At 42.2% G+C, this 20,332-nt stretch overlaps 1 protein-coding gene across 2 annotated transcripts in view; it reads left to right on the forward strand.

The window, feature by feature from the left end:
- LOC124006805 (protein unc-13 homolog B-like) overlaps positions 1–20,332 on the forward strand; it is a 108,921-nt gene that overhangs the window by 18,367 nt on the left and 70,222 nt on the right. For both annotated transcript variants that reach the window (XM_046316967.1, XM_046316968.1), the window contains exons 2-3: positions 2,497–2,526; positions 16,077–16,176. In XM_046316967.1, coding sequence (XP_046172923.1) covers positions 2,497–2,526; positions 16,077–16,176 — 130 coding nt within the window. The remainder of the gene's footprint in view (positions 1–2,496; positions 2,527–16,076; positions 16,177–20,332) is intronic.

A 20,332-nucleotide genomic window follows, 5' to 3' on the forward strand; every position in this document is an offset into this window, starting at 1 on the left:
TTCCTCCAGATGGGATGCTTGGCATTCAGGCCAAATAGTTCAATCTTGGTTTCATCAGACCAGAGAATCTTGTTTTACATTGTCTAAAAGTCATTTAGGTGCCTTTTGGCAAACTCCAAGCGGGCTGTTGTAGTGGAAATTTCCTGTATTTACCAAATCATGAGAGCAAACCACAACACAAGTCAGAGTTATCATAAAGTCCATCTTTAATTATTATGAGCTCCATCACAATCCTGTGACTCTCAGATCAATTCAGTGTCTATAAATGAATTATCTGAGAGTGCTTACACATTGCAACTGAGATCCTTTATAGCAAAGACACACATAGCCAGACAGCATTGGCTATAAATTATCGTTCAGCTTTGGTCTCCTAAACTATGTTCTTATCTCGCTCTTGGTACCACTCGGGACCAACACCATTACCTCACCCAATGGCATATATTAAATACACCCCCTCCTGGACAAGATCACAGAGAGACAGTGACTGGCACACAGACATTGTGGAGCCAAGAGATAATTGGTTCCCCCTCAATCATCCCTTCCCATGGTTTAAAAGCTACCTTTACATATGAAGACAAGCTTGACCTCTCCCCTTTCTGTGGCCCAAGTAACTGAACCCTGACGGAGAACAGATAACTGCAACCGGCCAACACTATAGTACAACAAAATACATTCTAAATGACAAGTATCTCACAAGCATATTATGAAAATAAAACATCTTATCTATGTCATCTTATCTAATTCTGATTCTGCCACGACACTGTCATGTACCCTTTACTGAGGAGTGGCTTCCGCCTGGCCACTCCACCAATAAAGGCCTTACTTGCCTATTTAAATAAATAAAAAAATACCTGATTGCTAGAGTGATGCAGAGATTGTTGCCCTTCTGGAAGGTTCTCCCATTTCCACAGAGGAACTCTGGAGCTCTGTCAGAGTGACCATCGGGATCTTGGTCACCTCCCTGACCAAGAACTTTCTCCCACTATTGCCCAATTTAGCCGGGTGGCCAGCCAGTTCTACGAAGAGTCTCGATGGTTCCAAACTTCATCCATTTAAGAATGATGGAGGCCACTGTGTTCTTGGCGACCTTCAATGCTGCAGATATGTTTTGGTTCCCTTCCCCAGATCTGTGCCTCGACTCAATCCTGTCTCGTTGCTCTAAGAACAATTCCTTCAACCTCATGGCTTGGTTTTTCCTCTGACATGCACTGTCAACTGTGGGACCTTTATATAGACTGGTGTGTGCCTTTCCAAAACATGTCCAATCAATTTAATTTATGACAGATGGACTTATATCAAGTTGGAAACAATGCACCTGAGCTCAATTTTGAGTCTCATAGCAAAGGGTCTGAATACTTTATTTTTAATAAATATGCAAACATTTCTTAACCTGTTTTCGCTTTTTCATTATGGGCCATTGTGTGTAGATTGATTAGGGAAATTATTTATTTAATCAATTGTATAATGAGGCTGTAACGTAACAATGTGGATAAAGTCAAGGGGTCTGAATATTTTCCGAATGTGCTGTACAGCTTCTCTTCTGTCATAACTTCTGAATGAATGTTTATAAATAGACTACAGTTTGTCTTGGGTGCATATTTTATGTGGTTGAAATACTGTCTTCTTGCATAAGTTTCAAAGATGACACATTACACGCACACTTGTTGTATCATTTTTCTGCAAGAAATGCCTAATTCAGCAGGAGTGAATATTATGCTACATATGAGAGGTTATAGGTCTACAGTCAGTGTACGGACTTCAGTTACTATTCCATTTAACCCATATGAACTTCAATTAGGAGTATTCGGTGTATTCATGGATACAGGGCTATTCCTTAGCGGGATTTAAAAGTTGCATGTAAACAGCTTATTCCGTGTAAGACCTTATCTGGTATACTGTGCACATGTAAACGTGGTCAATTATTAACAGTGGTGGATTCTATTCCCCCATGCCACTTTTTTTTGTTAGTATTTGGTGCTTCTCAAAAATGTGATAGGCTGGTGTTTTCTGCTGATAGGTTGAGAGAATATTGTGATGCTCACTCACGTCTGGCCACGTCTAACACAATCCTACTCCATGCTTCATCAACATGTGCCCCATCTGTCGGTCTGCATATCAATGAATGTCAGAACTCACCGACAAATGTCATGTGCCCTTTGTTTTTCTGTCGTTGTGGTTGATAACACGTGGCTGATTGGTGTCCGTGTGACTTCTTTCTGGTCCGTGATTCACTGATCCGGTTACACTCTCAGCATGACTGATATCCTGGCTCTGACTGTGGCCTCTTAGGGGGACACCGAAGTGACGTGAAGTGAACACCCGATCACATTAATTGTACACAATGTAGGGCTAGCCTACAGCAATCAGCCTTATCAGAGTCTGTATGATATCCTTGAAGTAAATCATGAGCAAGCATAACGACTTGCTGTCTAGGTTTTTATTAAAAACACAGTTTTATGTCTTGTTTCTAACAGTTGTTTTCTCTTTCTATTTCAGTAAAGAAAGCCAAACTCCAAGGATCTCCAGGTAAGTCCTTAAACTGCCTCTTTTTATTTAGGAGTTATGTACTCGAATGCTGACCGAAACTAGGACTGTTTGTGAACCTTTTTAAAAAGCCTTCAGAGCAGGAAGTCATTTGCACCTACTTCTCCTGTAGGGCAATCAGTCAGGGCAGTGGTTGGTTGACTTTTGTATTAGTGTAATCCAATGGGGCTTTCTGTCCCTGCTTCCCGCCTAGCTCTATCCCATGTGCTGCAGGTGAGCTGCTCAGCAGTAGTCGTGTGTGCGTGAAATCACTGGGGAAGCTGCTGGCATATTGCAACCTATGTGTTTTGATAATTGCGTTGTTTGCTCTATAACCTGTTAGTTCATATGCCTTGACACTGGTATATATGCCTAAGGCCGAGACAATAAGAAGTGGCAGAATAAATTCAACCACACCTTTCTTTCATCACAAAACCAGAGAGCAACCTCTGTCTGGTGAAGTCCACAAAGCATATTGCATGTAACAAACAGTTACATAACCTACAGCACGGTCAACAAGTTCATGTTTCTGACATTTTCGGACCACTAAACAACTATTGATTTAGAACCACAGAGAGTTACTGCAAGTCTCAAACAAACAGGAGTTGCCTCCACTATACCAGCACCATTTCAACTTTATCAAATCACCTCTGCTTAATCTAATACAGTGACAACTAAAAGATACCAATAACAATTTAGTTCTATATACGTAAGCTAAATATGATTTGTCTCGCCATGGTTCTGATTTATCTCTCTCTCTCTGTGTGTGTGAGTGTGTGTAATCACAATTGGAAAAGGGACCTAGGTCTCAATGTCTCCCCTATCAAAATAAAGGTTCAATAAAACAATATTTAAAAAATGCTAGCGACCGGAGGACAACAACACAGAGATGCAACAATTCATGTTTTTTCTGTCAATGACATTTTTCACTTGATGTGATTGGTATGACGCTTATTTTTTTAGGGTGCAACTCAACCATTCATATATGAGCTCACTCAGTTTGGCTCACTGCTGATTGAATATTATTTTATACCTTTTCATCAGGGTAGGCCAAATGACCGCTGGCTTCCTTTGCATTCAATGCTACGGGCGGCAACAATGTCATACACTTTTTGACCAGACAGCATCAGATAGATCTATCTATAGATAGATGGGCTCTGGTGAGAGACCGTACATTCAGTTTTGGAAAAATTTGGAAACTGAGACTTTTTTTTTCAATATTTTGGGGAAGCCCGGCTTCACCTGGCATCCATGAATACATGCCACTACTCGTCAGATTAGTGCTGGCAAAATCCAAATCCCCACGCACTCCACTTAGGAGTGAGGGCAAACAGTATAGGGATTTACCTATCTCATAAACCCTATGACTGTGTTATTGTGATAGACATTTACTCTGTTTTATTTTGTATTATATATATATTCCATGTTAACTGCTATTGTTTGAGTGTTAATTCATTCGGGACTAATAAACCAATTAGTTGTTTGAGTAAATGCAGTCCTCACTTAGAGTAACTCTTTGATTGACTTTACATTCATAATTTTGTATTGGTAAATCCTCATTAAAATTTGCACACACATCATATGCTTTTGTGTTCCACCTTTACATCCTTGCTTTTACTTGACTCAATTATTTAATACGAGAACACTAGTTGGTTAGGTGTAGCTCATTGTCTCTAGTCTCTTAATAATTGCATGACGGTGCAAGATAGACACATGTACAATAGCCTTACTCTGGTGATGCAACGGTTAGTGACCTGGCAAGAGCCATCAGAGATGCACAGGCCGTATTGCATTTGGATACACATGATTATGGAATCCGATTTTAACCCAACTACAGCTAAATATTTTGACTTGGATAGATTAATTTGCAGTGGAAAAACTGACTGGTTTGGCTCGACATGAATTGGCCCAGAATACAAATATACACATACATTTGATTGTTTGTGCTACTTGCAAATACTTACCTACCACTATTCACAAAACACAACTACCCAGGTGTGCCCTGTGACAGAGGAATATGTCTTCTATGACATACAACATTGATGAGAGGTCCAAATAGTAAATGTCAGCCTTCCAACCATCCGTGTTTTTCTGACTAATTTATTGGAAAACTGATGATGTGTCAATAATGAATGAAGACACTTGACTAAGGCATGTGTGGTGAGTTGGAGCGAAAGACCGAGGGGTTCTGTCGCTCGTATGACTCAGTAACCTGGACAGATCTTCTGTCTACTTTCAGAGTGTGGGTACTTATCAAAGTCTGCTGTTTGATGGTCGGTCCACACGACAATCCAAGATTGCTCTCTGTGTGCGTGCATGTGCGGGTGTGTGTTATGACAGAGGGTGGCTGTTTCTTTCTGGTAAGATGCTATCAGTCCTTTGTGCAAGGTGGAAGAGCTCTTTCAGATAGAGACCACAATCACTAAGTGGCTCTAATCTAATCCAGGCCGCCTCCTCCTCTTATCTTTGATCTTGTATTCATGAGAAGCAGCAAGTGTGGTCCAAGACGAGGCATGGGGCATCTAATTAGAGATGGGGAGTGTCTCCAGATCATGGTCGTAATGTCTGTATTGCTGACTGGCCTCCTGATACTCTAATTAGACCTGTTTCTTCTCAACCCAGAGCCCTAGGCCTGGCTGTTTACCTGATGTCCCCATTGGAGACCTGTACTGAGTGTACAAAACATTAAGAACACCTTCCTAATATTGTGTTTCACACCCTTGTGCCCTAGGGGCATGGACTCTACAAGGTGTCGAAAGCATTGCACAGGGATACTGGCCCATGTTTACTCCAATGCTTCCTACAGTTATGTCAAGTTGGCTGGATGTCCTTTGGGTGTTGGACCATTCTTGATACACAAAACCCTACAGCGGTACCGTTCTTGACACACTCAAACCGGTGCTCCTGGCACCTACTACCATACCCTGTTCAAAGACGCTTAAATATTTTATCTTGCCCATTCACCCTCTGAATGGCACACATACACAATCAATTTCTCAATTGTCACAAGGCTTAAAAATCATTCATTAACCTGTCTCGTCCCCTTCATCTACACTAATTGAAAGTGTAGATGAGTGACATAAATAAGGGATCACAGCTTTCACCTGGATTCACCTGGTCAGTCTGTCATGGAAAGAGCAGGTGTTCCTAATGTTTTGTACACTCGGTGTATAGCTTACAGCAGGTTTCAATATAACTAGACCTCTGGGACTAACAACATACTGCATTACCTCATTAGTGTCAATCAATTAATTGTTTCTGTCTCTGAAATGTGGTGTGTATCAGGGATGTACGATATATCGTTGGTACCTAGCTAGCACCAATACAACGAGCCTGAAAACAATGACCAGTAGATCCTGCAGTCATTTTCATTATTCTTAGCCTCTCTGGGGTAGGCGGGACGCTTGCGTCCCATATGGCCAATAGCCAGGGAGAATGCAGAGCGCCAAATTCAAATACATTTATATAAAAATCAAACTTTCATTAAATTACACATGCAAGATAGCAAATTAAAGCTACACTCGTTGTGAATCCAGCCAACATGTCAGATTTCTAAAAAAGGCTTTTCAGCGAAAGCATAAAATGCTATTATCTGATGATAGCACAACCGTAAACAACGAGAGTAGCATATTTCAACTCTGCAGGCGCGACACAAAACGCAGAAATAAAATGTAAATCATGCCTTACCTTTGACGAGCTTCTTTTGTTGGCACTCCTATATGTCCCATAAACATCACAAATGGTCCTTTTTTGTTCAATTAATTCAGTCGATATATATCCTAAATGTCCATTTATTTGGTGCGTTTGATCCAGAAAAACACAGCTTCCAACTTACGCAACGTCACTACAAAATATCTCAAAAGTTACCTGTAAACTTTGCCAAAATATTTCAAACTACTTTTGTAATACAACTTTACACATTTCTAAATGTATATAATCGATCAAATTGAAGACGGGATGATCTGTGTTCAATACAGGAGCAAAACAACTGACGCTACTTTTCTGGTTACACGCCTCTATCAAAAGGTACACATGAAGTGACGTTCGTTCTGAGCTATGGTACTTCTTCATTACACAAAGGAAAAACCTCAAACCAATTTCTACAAACTGGTGACATCCGGTGGGAACTGCAGGGAAGTCTATTAGAATTCTGGATTCCCCATGAAAACATATTGAAAAGACAGTGACTTCAAAAAAACAAATCCGAATAGTTTGTCCTCGGGGTTTCGCCAGCTAAATAAGTTCTGATATACCCACAGACATGATTCAAAAAGTTTTAGAAACTTCAGAGTGTTTTCTATCCAATACTAATGATAATATGCATATATTAGGATCTGGGACATAGTAGGAGGCAGTTCAGTTTGGGCATGCTACCCCAAACAGGTTAACAATGATTTAGGAATCCTTGTAAGTATTAGCTATCAAATCAAAGTTTATTCGTCATGTGTGCCGAATACAAACGGTGTAGACCTTACAAGGAAATGCTTACTTACAGGCTCTAACCAATAGTGCAAAAAAGGTATTAGATGAACAATAGGTACATAAAGAAATAAAACAACAGTAAAAAGACAGTGAGAAACAGTAGCGAGGCTATAAAAGTAGCGAGGCTACATACAGACACCAGTTAGTCAAGCTGATTTGAGGTAGTATGTACATGTAGATATGGTTAGAGTGACTATGCATATATGATGAACAGAGAGTAGCAGTAGCGTGAAAGAGGGGTTGGTGGGGGGCGGGACACAATGCAGATAGCCAGATTAGCCAATGTGCGGGAGCACTGATTGGTCGGGCCAATTGAGGTAGTATGTACATGAATGTATAGTTAAAGTGACTATGCATATATGGTAAACAGAGAGTAGCAGTAGCGGGGTGGCACAGAAAGCAAATAGTCTGGGTAGCCATTTCATTACCTGTTCAGGAGTCTTATGGCTTGGGGGTAAAAACTGTTGATGCCTTTTTGTCCTAGACCTGGCACTCCAGTACCGCTTGCCATGCGGTAGTAGAGAGAATAGTCTATGACTGGGGTGGCTGGGGTCTTTGATCATTTTTAGGGTTCCTCTGATATCGCCTGCTGTAGAGGTCCTGGATGGCAGGCAGCTTAGACCCAGTGATTTACTGGGCCGTGCGCACTACCCTCTAGTGCCTTGCAGTCGAAGGCCGAGCAATTGCCATACCAGGCAGTGATGCAACTAGTCAGAATGCTCTCTGTTGCAGCTGTAGAACCTTTTTGAGGATCTCAGGACCTATGCCAAATCTTTTTAGTTTCCTGGGGGGGAATAGGCTTTGTCGTGCCCTTTTCACGAATGTCTTGGTGTGGTTGGACCATTCTAGTTTGTTGGTGATGTGGACTCCAAGGAACTTGAAGCTCTCAACCTGCTCCACTACAGCCCCATTGATGAGAATGGGGGCGTGCTCGGTGCACCTTTTCTTGTAGTCCACAATCATCTACTTAGTCTTTACGTTGAGGAACAGGTTGTTATTCTGGCACCACCCGGCCAGGTCTCTGACCTCCTCCCTGTAGGCTGTCTCGTTGTTGCCGGTGATCAGGCCTACCACTGTTGTCGTCAGCAAACTTAATGATGGTGTTGGAGTCTTGCCATGCAATCGTGGGTGAACAGGGAGTACAGGAGGGGACTGAGCACGCACCCCTGCGGGGCAGATGTGTTGCTACCTACCCTCACCACCTGGGGGCGGCCCGTCAGGATGTCCAGGATCCAGTTGCAGAGGGAGGTGTTTAGTCCAAGGATCCTTAGCTTAGTGATGAGCTTTGAGGGTACTATGGTGTTTAACGCTGAGCTGTAGTCAATGAATAGCATTCTCCCATAAGTGTTCCTTTTGTCCAGGTGGGAAAGGGAGGTGTGGAGTGCAATAGAGATCTGTTTGGGCGGTATGCAAATTGGAGTGGGTCTAGGGTTTCTGGGATAATGGTGTTGATGTGTCACATTACCAGCCTTTCAAAGCACTTCATGGCTACGGACGTGAGTGCTATGGGTCTGTAGTCATTTAGGCAGGTTGCACAGGGACTATGGTGGTCTGCTTGAAACATGTCGGTATTACAGGGACATGTTGAAAATGTCAGTGAAGACACCTGCCAGTTGGTCAGCACAGGCTCGGAGCGCACGTCCTGGTAATCTGTTTGGTCCCGCAGCCTTGTGTATGTTGACCTGTTTAAGGTCTTAGTTACGTTGGCTACGGAGAGCGTGATCACACAGTCGTCCGGAACAGCTGATGCTCTCATGCCTGCCTCAGTGTTGCTTGCCTCGAAGCGAGCATAGAAGTGATTTGTAGACTACTTTGTAATCTGTAATAGTTTGCAAGCCCTGCCAGATAAGACGAGCGTCGGAGCCTGTGTAGTATGATTCAATCTTAGCCGTATATAGATGCTTTTCCTGTTTGATGGTTCATCGCAGGGCATAGCAGGATTTCTTGTAAGCTTCCGGGTTAGAGTCCCGCACTTTGAAAGCAGCAGCTCTACCCTTTAGCTCAGTGCGAATGTTGCCTGTAATCCATGGCTTCTGGTTGGGGTATGTACGTACAGTCACTGTGGGGACGACATCCTCGATGCCCTTATTGATAAAGCCAGTGACTGATGTGGTGTACTCCTCAATGCCATCGGAAGAATCCCAGAACATGTTCCAGTCTGTGATAGCAAAACAGTCCTGTAGTTTAGCACATGCTTCATCTGACCACTTTTTTGTAGACCGAGTCACTGGTCTTTCCTGCTTTAATTTTTGCTTGTAAACAGGAATCAGGAGGATATAGTTGTGGTCGGATTTACCAAATGGAGGGCGAGGGAGCGCTTTGTACGCATCTCTGTGTGTGGAGTACAGGTGATCTAGAATTTTTTTTCCCTCTGGTTGCACATTTAACATGTTGATGGAAATTTGGTAGAACTGATTTAAGTGTCCCTGCATTAAAATCTCCGGCCACTAAGAGCGGCGCCTCTGGATGAGTGGTTTCCTGTTTGCTTATTTCCTTATACAGCTGACTGAGTGCAGTCTTCGTGCCAGCATCTGTCTGTGGTGGTAAATAAACAGCCACGATGTTAGGGTTATCTTCCGGTGAAGGAGAGGTGGACCAAAATGCAGCGTCGTTATTTCAATACATGTTTAATAAAAGATAAACACGAACAATACACGTAACAACCTAAACAGCCTATTCTGGTGCAAACTAACACAGAGACAGGAACAATCACCCACGAAACACTCAAAGAATATGGCTGCCTAAATATGGTTCCCAATCAGAGACAACGATAAACACCTGCCTCTGATTGAGAACAACTCCAGGCAGCCATAGACTATTCTAGACAACCCCACTAACCACAATCCCATGACCTACAAAAAACCCCAAGACAAAACACACCACATAAATAACCCATGTCACACCCTGGCCTGACCAAAATAATAAAGAAAAGACAAAATACTAAGACCAGGGCGTGACACACAAAGTATACAGTGGGGCAAAAAAGTATTTAGTCAGCCACCAATTTTTCAAGTTCTCCCACTTAAAAAGATGAGAGGCCTGTAATTTTCATCATAGGTACACTTCAACTATGACAGACAAAATGAGAAGAAAAAAATCCAGAAAATCACATTGTAGGATTTTTTATGAATTTATTTGCAACTTATGGTGGAAAACTTTTGTTATTGACCAAATACTTATTTTCCACCATAATTTGCAAATAAATTCATTAAAAATCATATCATGTGATTTTCTGGATTTTTTTCTCATTTTGTCTTTCATAGTTGAAGTGTACCTATGGTGAAAATTACAGGCCTCTCTCATATTTTTAAGTGTGAAAACTTGCACAATTGGTGGCTGACTAAATACTTTTTTGCCCCACTGTATGTAAATGCCAACAAAATAACTTTTTGGTGTGTGTGTGTGTGTGTGTGGTGTGTGTGTGTGTGTGTGTGTGTGTGTGTGTGTGTGTGTGTGTGTGTATTTAACTAGGCAAGTCAGGTAAGAACACATTCTTATTTACAATGACTTTGTCGCACTATGGGACTCCCAATCACGTCCGGATGTGATACAGCCTGGGTTCAAACCAGCGACTGTAGTGACACCTCTTACACTGAGATACAGTGCCTTAGACCGCAACGTGTGTGTGTTAACTATTTAACTGTACTAGAATGCTTAAAAGAAAATTGAAAATATCGGGTATTGTTTTTTGGGGAAAGCTGAACTTTTTTTTTTTTTACGCTGAACTGAAGCTTTGTGTCCATGGCAAAATAAATGTTTTTTTGCCACTGTGGAGAGGCATTGGGAAGTCAAGTGACCATGTATCTTTTCCCAGGTAGATAGTCCTACTTAAAGGTGTGTGTGTTGACTATTCAGATCCACGGAAATCTCAGGTTGCGCATGGCGCACATATATAGAAAAAAGAGCACGCTTTCCTCCGGTATTATTTTAGCCAACTATTTATCAGGTAAGTTAACAGAGAACACATTCTCATTTGTAGCAACAACCTGGGGAATAGTTACAGGGGAGAAGAGGGGGATTAATGAGCCAATTGTAAACTGGGGATTATTAGGTGACTGTGATGGTTTGGAGTCCAGATTGAGAATTTAGCCAGGACACCAGGGTTAACACCCCTACTCTTACGATAATAGTCAAGGGATCTTTAATGACCTCAGAGAGTCAGGTCACCTGTTTAACATCCCCAATCACTGCCCTGGGGCATTGGGATATTTTTTAGATCAGAGGAAAGAGTGCCTCCTACTGGCCCTCCAACACCACTTCCAGCAGCATCTGGTCTCCCATCCAGGAACTGACCAGGACCAACCCTGCTTAGCTTCAGAAACAAGCCAGCAGTGGTATGCAGGGTGGTATGCTGCTGGTTAACAGGAAAATAACAAGCAAAAAATCCTTACAGAAATGTTGTAGCAGCCTACACCTAAACATTAGAGATCTGTCCAATTTGGTCAGGGGAAACGAAGCGGTAACGTTATATATTTATAGCCAAAGCCCATTTATTTGTGTTAATAGAATGTGAATGTGATCAAATTTGGTTTATATTTTAACTTTGGTTGTTAGGCTAACTAGGCCTTTTTTAATACAAAATGATTTGACTGGAATTAATCACATCAACAAATAGCGATGACATAGACTGGACTGTGTTAATGTGCACCTGTAACTTTTGAATTACAGATGTAGCCTATATAGGCCTACATGATGCAGCCCCTGCTCCACCCTGTTAGCCCTATTGTCTCATCGCAGTTGTCTCTGTCTATAACAGAATTCCCCTGTAAGTCAAAACATTAACATTCCTATTATTGGGTTGCACTGGGCCTGTGGCGGTCACAAAATTCTGTCAGCCGGTGATTGTCAAGCAAATAATTGTCAGTCTCTCGGTAAATGACCGTTAAATTAATATAAACACATTTAGTATCTTCTGGCTTCAACACATAATCTACAAGCCATTTAAAAAGTCTAATAAATCCATGTAATATAGCCTACACCTTCACAATAAATCCATTATTTAGACCGGTCTAAAGAAGCATGATATGAAGAAAATGTAGTCTATTTCAGAGGAAAAGAATAGCATCCTCTGAGTTGTCCTGACGTGGCTATGGCTGTGGGCTACACTAGTTAATTTAGCAGACAAGATTTGCTCATAATTCTGTGGCATTATTCTTTTTAAACACCTTTTTTGTATGAAGAATACAATTGAACAAAGCTGAATTAAAAAAAAATATTTTCTCCAAATTATTTGAGGGAATGCTCACATGCGGCGATTCAGTGTTGACCGGTTAACAAAGAAATATGTACTCCTATATGCTTAATTTATAGTTATTAATGCAACTTTAGTTCAGTAACTTTATGTTTTGATTTTTAATACATTGTAAAGCAGAATGATGAGACTAACGATGATTTGAAAAAAGTTACTTGAAAGGCATGAGCTCTGCTTTGTTTTTCGGCGGTTGGAACCAAAAATCTCAAATATGGACTAATTTCCACTGGTCTAATATCCATTGCTCATGTTTCTTGGCATAAGCAAGTGTCTGCTTATTGGTGTACACACTAAATCAGTCACTTATTCACAATTTGACAAGCACTTGATACTGCCTCAAATATCATGGCAGCATCCTCATTGTGGCTGTAATGCACCCTAAAAAAATCCAGACCTTTTGCGGCCTGGAGTGCAGCATTGTGCCCTTCTTCCTGAGTGTGCTGCGCAATTCGAACCACCTCTCACTCACATGGCTCTCAGTCAGGTGATAGGGTCTTTCTAACCGACTACAAGTGAAGACACACATCGGGGATGCCACTGTGTGCATATTAAAGAACTGTCCACATTTTACTTTTCGTCAGCCAACAAGATGAGTAGGCCTAACGAACATCAAAAGCACTAACCTATGTCAACCTATCCCTCATAGTACAACAGTCGACCTATTCCTTGCAAGAAATAAATATTCCAAACATAGTCTGGGACAGTTGTGGGATGTGATTGATCCCAAGTTAATACAACGACTACCATCAAAAAATATTTTTTATGCAATGTGGCTGACGCAAGAGATCAGAACGTTTAGCTTAAAATGTTCAACTCTTAGGCTATTTCTTCACATTATAAGTGCAGCAATGCACACGTGGTAGTAGGCTATAAGCGCAAATGTTCCTTTAACGGAAAACACCATTATCAAAAGTGACCGCAAATGCAATTATGCAAGTAATGCTTTTATTATAAAGGTGCTTTTTTATGGTGAAAATGATCTTTCTAAAACTGAAAACTCACGCTGCTAATGTATGCCAGTTAGGCTCTACACCCCTTGTAAAGTGGATTAATGTGCTTAATTTTAACTAGTTATTTGGCCACTTCAGTTGTGATACAAACCTTATTAAAACACATATGCCTATGGGCTAGGCTACATGAGGTGTGCAACTCTGATTAGAAAAAGTCACAAAAAAAGGCATTGTTTCTTATGCGGGTCATAATTCACATGTGATAATATATCATTCACAAATGATAGGCTAATATTGTCACCCATCAGACTATTTATTGATTTAATCTTGACTTTACATATACTAAATAATATACAGTACCAGTCAAAAGTTTGGACACCTACTCATTCAAGGTATTTCTTTGTTTTTCCACATTGTAGAATAGTGAAGACATCAACTATGAAATAACACACACAGAATAATGTAGTAACCAAAAATATGTTTTAAAAAATCAAAACTCTTCAAAGTAGCCACCCTTTGCCTTGATGACAGCTTTGCACACTCTTGGCATTCTCTCAACCAGCTTCACTTGGAATGCTTTTCCAAAAGTCTTGAAGGAGTTCCCACATATGCTAAGCAATTGTTGGCTGATTTTCCTTCACTCTGCATCCCAATTTATCCCAAATCATCTCAATTGGGATGAGGTTGGGTGATTATGGAGGCCAGGTCATCTGATGCAGCACTCCATCACTCTCCTTAGTCAAATAGTCCTTACACAGCCTGGAGGTGTGTTGGGTCATTGCCCTGTTGAAAAACAAATGATAGTCCCACTAAGTACAAACCAGCTGGGATGGCGTATCGCTGCAGAATGCTGTGGTAGCCATGCTGGTTAAGTGTGCCTTGAATTCAAAATAAATCACTGACACTGTCACAAGCAAGGCACCATCATACCTACTCCATGCTTCACGTTGGGAACCACACATGTGGAGATCTTCCGTTCATCTACTCTGCGTCTCACAAAGATACGGCGGTGTGAACCAAAAATCTTAAGTATGGACTCATTTCCACTGGTCTAATGTCCATTGATCGTGTTTCTTGGCATAAGCAAGTGTCTGCTTATTGGTGTCCTTTAGTTGTGTTTTTTGTTGTTGCAGCAATTTGACAGCAAATTTTGGCTGCAATTTCTGAGGCTGATAATTCCAATGAACTTATCCTCTGCAGCAGAGGTAACTTTGGGTCTTCCTTTCCTGTGGCGGTCCTCATGAGAGACAGTTTCATCGCAGCACTTGATGGTTTTTGCGAATGCAATTGAGGAAACTTTCAATGTTCTTGAAATGTTCCGGATTGACTGATCTTCATGTCTTAAAATATTGATGGACTGTCGTTTCTCTTTGCTTATTTGAGTTGTTCTTGCCATAACATGGACTTGGTCTCATGCCAGAATAATCAGAAACCTGGGCATCCTAGTTCTGTTTTCAAGTTTTTTCGACGTGCAACTCGTGCTTGACAGCAGGCCTGACAGCCAATGATCCACTATATGGATAGCCACGCAAGCTTCACCCTCATGTCGGTTCTAACAAGATAGGTAGTGCTAGGTATCTACAGCCAATCCTGTAGGGGCTTAAAACTAGAGTGAGCTTCGATTGGTCAATAGCACCACAGCGCACGCAAAAAAAAGTTCAGCTTTCCCCAACTTTGGTCCCAACCTGTTCATGTTCCCTCACCCATGCTCGCATCAACCAACGTTCCCCCGCCCACTTCGCTTCCCCTTATTGAAAATGAATGGAGTTCTGTTGTTTCATCACCCCCAGCGTGCTAGATGGACTTCTGCTATGAGAGCAATAGGATAAAATGACTTGCGCTCTCCTGACCAAAATGTACGCTTTCATTGTAGCAGAAAAAAAATAATAGATTTTGCAACACCACAGTGTAGCATTGTTGGGCTACTGGAAAGGCAAAAAAAGAAGACTTAATGGGACAACAAGAGAGCAGTTTTAACTGGTCATGATCATGACAAAGAAGTTGGCCCCACTTCTTTGTGACCTGTGGTGCCACCACATCTGCCCCTACAATAAATATGAAATTATTTGCCACTACCTGCCTCACAGTGATGACTTTTTAAAATATGTTTATAAATCAAACAAGGTCTTTTAACCTTGGTCTTTAAATTGATGGTATGAGAGATGACAGAGACCTTTTCTGCTGTGGAAGCTGGTCTCGAATGTCTCTGCATCACGTAGTCCTACTGTACTGGCCTATGTCTCAGTGTCAGAGGTGAAATGGTAATCATGCCCAGAGCTATATTAAGGTGGCTGCTCTGCAGTGAGTGAATCACATCAGCCAGGAGAGAGGATGGATGGCTAGGCTATATCTGCTGCCTGCCTGGCTGTGTGGCACTCCTCTGTAGTGAGATTACCAGGGTCAGTGAATTGGTCTGGGTGCAGGGCGGTGGGGGGAAGGGATGGGGAAACTGACTTATCTGCTTTCACTCTCACCTACGTCGCCGACTGTCCTTCAGTCACACAAAGTCAAATTGAAGCAGTTGGGATAGTAACAGTAATGCTAGATTGGCCATCATTGCTACGTCTGCCACCACAATTGTCTTTCTTACCTGTACACAGAAGCTCTCCATCTGGCAAATAATTTGACGTCATGCAGATTACTGCTCATGTCCTATAAAGACAAAGTAGTATGGAGACTTGGTCTCCTACGTGTACACAGTAATCTACTCTTTTTTTTCCCTTTCAACATGACAATCTATCTTTGTAATGTGGTGAGCATAAGTAAGTACTGTTAGTACGAATATTAAATATCAGTACCTCTTCCCACCATTACTTCATTTCATTATATGCATGCTTTTCACCTCTTTTCCCCTCCTTTCCGTGTTGCAGGTAAGTTCAATAGCTATGTGACGCTGAAGGTGCAGAATGTCAAGAGCACCTCCATTACCGTGCGAGGGGACCAGCCATGCTGGGAGCAGGACTTCATGTTGTAAGTGACCAATAACCACACACTTCTTAGACCTCTCTATTCCTGTCCTATGCACTCAGTCTTTGTTTATTTGGATCCCCAAATAATTTTGCAGTAGCTTCTCTTCCTGACATCCACAAAACACGACAAGTAACGGTACACTGATACACAGGACAGTCACACACAGTTTTAATACGAAGTGATAGGCCCCACAAGCTCACAGAACAGGATTGCTGAGTGCTGAAGTGTATAATGTGTAAACGTCGTCTGTCCTCGGTTGCAACACTCACTACCGAGTTCCAAACTGCCGCTGGAAGCAACATCAGCACAAGAACTGTTCAACGGGAGCTTCCTGAAATGGGTTTCCATGGCCGAGCAGCCGCACACAAGCCTATAATTACCATGCACAAAGCGTCGGCTGGAGTGGTGTAAAGCTCGCCACCATAGGACTATGGAGCAGTGGAAATGTGTACTCTGGAGTGATGAATCATGCTTAACCATCTGGCAGTCCGATGGATAAATCTGGGTTTGGCGGATTCCGGAAGAATTCTTCCAGCCCCAATGCATAGTGCCAACTTTAAAGTTTAGTAGAGGAGGAATAATGGTCTGGGGCTGTTTTTCATGTTTCGGGCTCGGCCCCTTAGTTCCAGTGAATGGAAATCTTAACGCTACAGCGTTACAATGACATTCTAGACAATTCTGTGCTTCAAGCTTTGCGGCGACAGTTTGGGGAAGGCCCTTTCCTGTTTCAGCATGACAAAGCCCTCGTGCATAAGGCAAAGTCCACACAAATGTTTTTTTCGAGATCGGTGTGGAAGAACTTGACTGGGCCGTACAGAGCCCTGACCTCAATCCCATCAAACACCTTTGGGATGAATTGGAACGCTAACTGCGAACCAGGCCTAATCGGCCAACATCAGTACCCGACCTCAATAATGCTCTTGCGGCTGAATTGAAGCAAGTCCCCTCAGCAATGTTCCAACATCTAGTGGAGAGCCTTCCCTGCTGTTATAGCAGCAAAGTGGGGACCAACTCCATATTAATGCCCATAATTTTGGAATGAGATGTTCAACAAGCAGGTGTCCACATACTTTTGGTCATGTAGTGTATGTCGTATAAGCCACAACATACTTGCTGTGTGTGGCGGATAGAATACCAGTAGTCTGTCTGGAGGCTCTGTAAGTGTCAAGTGTCACATTTTCATACAGTGTCAACATAGAATCAGGTAACATCAGGTTTGTTTTGTTTAAATGATGATCAGAGAGGAACGATGAAGGGAGGGTCTATGGCTCTGAGCTCAACAGACTTATTGTAACAGTACAGTATATCCTCCATGCTCAGCCACTAACACCTTTATTTGATTAAGGCTGACTGTCTTTTGGAATTATGCAGCAGACGCAACAACCTGAGTACTCTTCCACTCAGACAGGTGAGAGCAGGGCAGCTAGTCTTCCTCTGGTGCTAATGCTATGTAGCTACAGTTCAGGTTTATGATTTTCAGATAGTAATATGTCCGAGCAGGACACAGTCGGGGATTTCCAGGAATGTTTTGTCCCCGTTGTTGCCTGCCAGGTGGGTTGTTGTTTCGGGAAAGTTAGCTTACCTTTTCTCACAACTATTCACTTCCTCATGGTTACTCATCTAATTTCCTCTTTTCAGTGTTCCGTATGTAGGCTGGGCAGTTTTTAGCTCTAGGCTTACTCCTGTGTGTGCGCGCATCTGTGTATGCAATATTTATGATATTTTTCCACATCTGTTTCAAGGATGTTTCTGAGTATAAATGCTTGGTTTTGTAGTACTGTTCATGAAACACAATGCATTAGCACTTGTCAGCGAGTCTGGAGTTTACTGTTAACTTGAAACTGGCTCTGCTGGATTTCTTTCTTCTCCAATGACTTGTTTCCTTGCCAGAAAGCTGTAGCCTGTTGGTTCTGTGGGTCAACCTTTTATGTAACAGATTCACATAATTGATTTTGATTGCATACTATGTAATTGACTCACAGAGTACTTAAGTGGATGGATGCACCTTTCTCCTCTTAATGAGATAGCAGATTGCCAAATGGTATTTTGGTTTGTAAGGCCAGGCTTCTGTTTCTATGCTAGCCAGAGGGCCTTGGAGACTAGAGCAGTCCAGACTACAATTTCCTTGTGAGATAATGGCCATCCCCACCAAGAGACCGGCTCAGGCCACCAGGGCTGACAGAAAACGGGAATGAAGCGAAAGCTATGGATCAATATATACACCGTACACCCCAGCTCACCTTATTTCTAGAGCTGTTTCCATAGCTCCTGTGCTATGCTGCTCAGTCATTAGAGACGGGATATTGTTCTTTAGGGATACAAATACAACGCGGGGAGTATTTTGTGTTCACTGCTAGAGCTTAGCCTATGTAATGTTTAAGAGCCTTCATGAGATTGTCTCATTGAACTGATGGCTTATGTTTACACTGACTGATGGATGTTGTCTTTGATTGTGTTGTTTCCGCAACAGGGTGCTCCAGGAAGTGACATACAGGAGAGCCTTAATGTTTCTGTGCTTGAATGAAAAAAATATATATATATTTCACCTTTATTTAACCAGGTAGGCCAGTTGAGAACAAGTTCTCATTTACAACAGCGACCTGGCCAAGATAAAGCAAAGCAGTGCGACACAAACAACAACAGAGTTATACATGGTATAAACAACCGTACAGTCAAAAAACACAATTGAAAAATCTATATACAGTCTGTGCAAATGTAGTAAGATTAGGGAGGTAAGGCCATGGTGGCGAAATAATTACAATTTAGCAATTAAACACTGGAGTGATAGATGTGCAGAAGATGAATGTGCAAGTAGGGATACTGGGGTGCAAAGGAGCAAAAAAATAAGTGACAACATGGGGATGAGGTAGTTGGGTGGGCTATGTACGAATGGGCTGTGTACAGGTGCAATGATCGGTAAGAGCATACAGGTTGCAGTGGTGGGTAGTACATGGGGTTTTGGTGACAAAATGGATGGCACTGTGATAGACTACATCCAATTTGCTGAGTAGCGTGTTGGAGGCTATTTTGTAAATGACATCGCCGAAGTCAAGGATCGGGAGGATAGTCAGTTTTACGAGGGTATGCTAGGCAGCATGAGTGAAGGATGCTTTGTTGCGAAATTGTGCTTTGTTTCTATATTTAAATTTGTATTGGAGATGTGAGTCTGGAAGGAGAGTTTACAGTCTAACCAGACACCTAGGTATTTGTAGTTGTCCACATATTCTAAGTCAGAAACTGTCCAGAGTAGTGATGCTAGACGGGCGGGCGGGTGCAGGCAGCAATTGGTTGTAGAGCATACATTTAGTTTTACTTTCATTTAAGAGCAGTTGGAGGCCACTGAAGGAGTATTGTATGGCATTGAAGCTCGTCTGGAGGGTTGTTAACACAGTGTCCAAAGAAGGGCCAGAAGAATACAAAATGGTGTTGTCTGCATAGAGATGGATCAGAGAATCACCAGCAGCAAGAGCGACATCATGGATGTATACAGAGAAAAGAGTCGGCCCGAGAATTGAACCCTGTGGCACCCCCATAGAGACTGCCAGAGGTCCGGACAACAGGCCCTCCGATTTGACACACTGCACTCTATCTGATAAGTAGTTGGTGAACCAGGCGAGGCAGTAATTTGTGAAACCAAGGCTGTTGAGTCTGTCGATAAGAATGCGGTGATTGACAGTCGAAAGCCTTCGCCAGGACGTTGAAGACGGCTGCGCAGTATTGTCTTTTATCGATGGCGGTTATGATATCGTTTAGGACCTTGAGCGTGGCTGAGGTACACCCATGACCCGCTCGGAAACCAGATTGCATAGCGGAGAAGGTACAGTTGGTTTCGAAATGGTCGGTGATCTGTTTAACTTGTCTTTCGAAGACATTAGAAAGGCAGGGTAGGATAAATATAGGTCTGTAACAGTTTGAGTCCCTTTGAAGAGGGGCATGACTGCGGCAGCTTTCCAATCTTTAGGGATCTCGGACGATACGAAAGAGAGGTTGAACAGACTAGTAATAGGGGTTGCAACAATTGCGGCGGATAATTGTAGAGAGGTTCCAGATTGTCTAACCCAGCTGATTTGTAGGGGTCCAGATTTTGTATCTCTTTCAGAACATCAGCTATCTGTATTTGGGTGAAGGAGAAATGGAGGAGGCTTGGGCAAGATGC

The sequence above is a fragment of the Oncorhynchus gorbuscha genome, linkage group LG20 (genome assembly GCF_021184085.1).
Source record: "Oncorhynchus gorbuscha isolate QuinsamMale2020 ecotype Even-year linkage group LG20, OgorEven_v1.0, whole genome shotgun sequence".
NCBI lineage: Eukaryota > Metazoa > Chordata > Actinopteri > Salmoniformes > Salmonidae > Oncorhynchus > Oncorhynchus gorbuscha.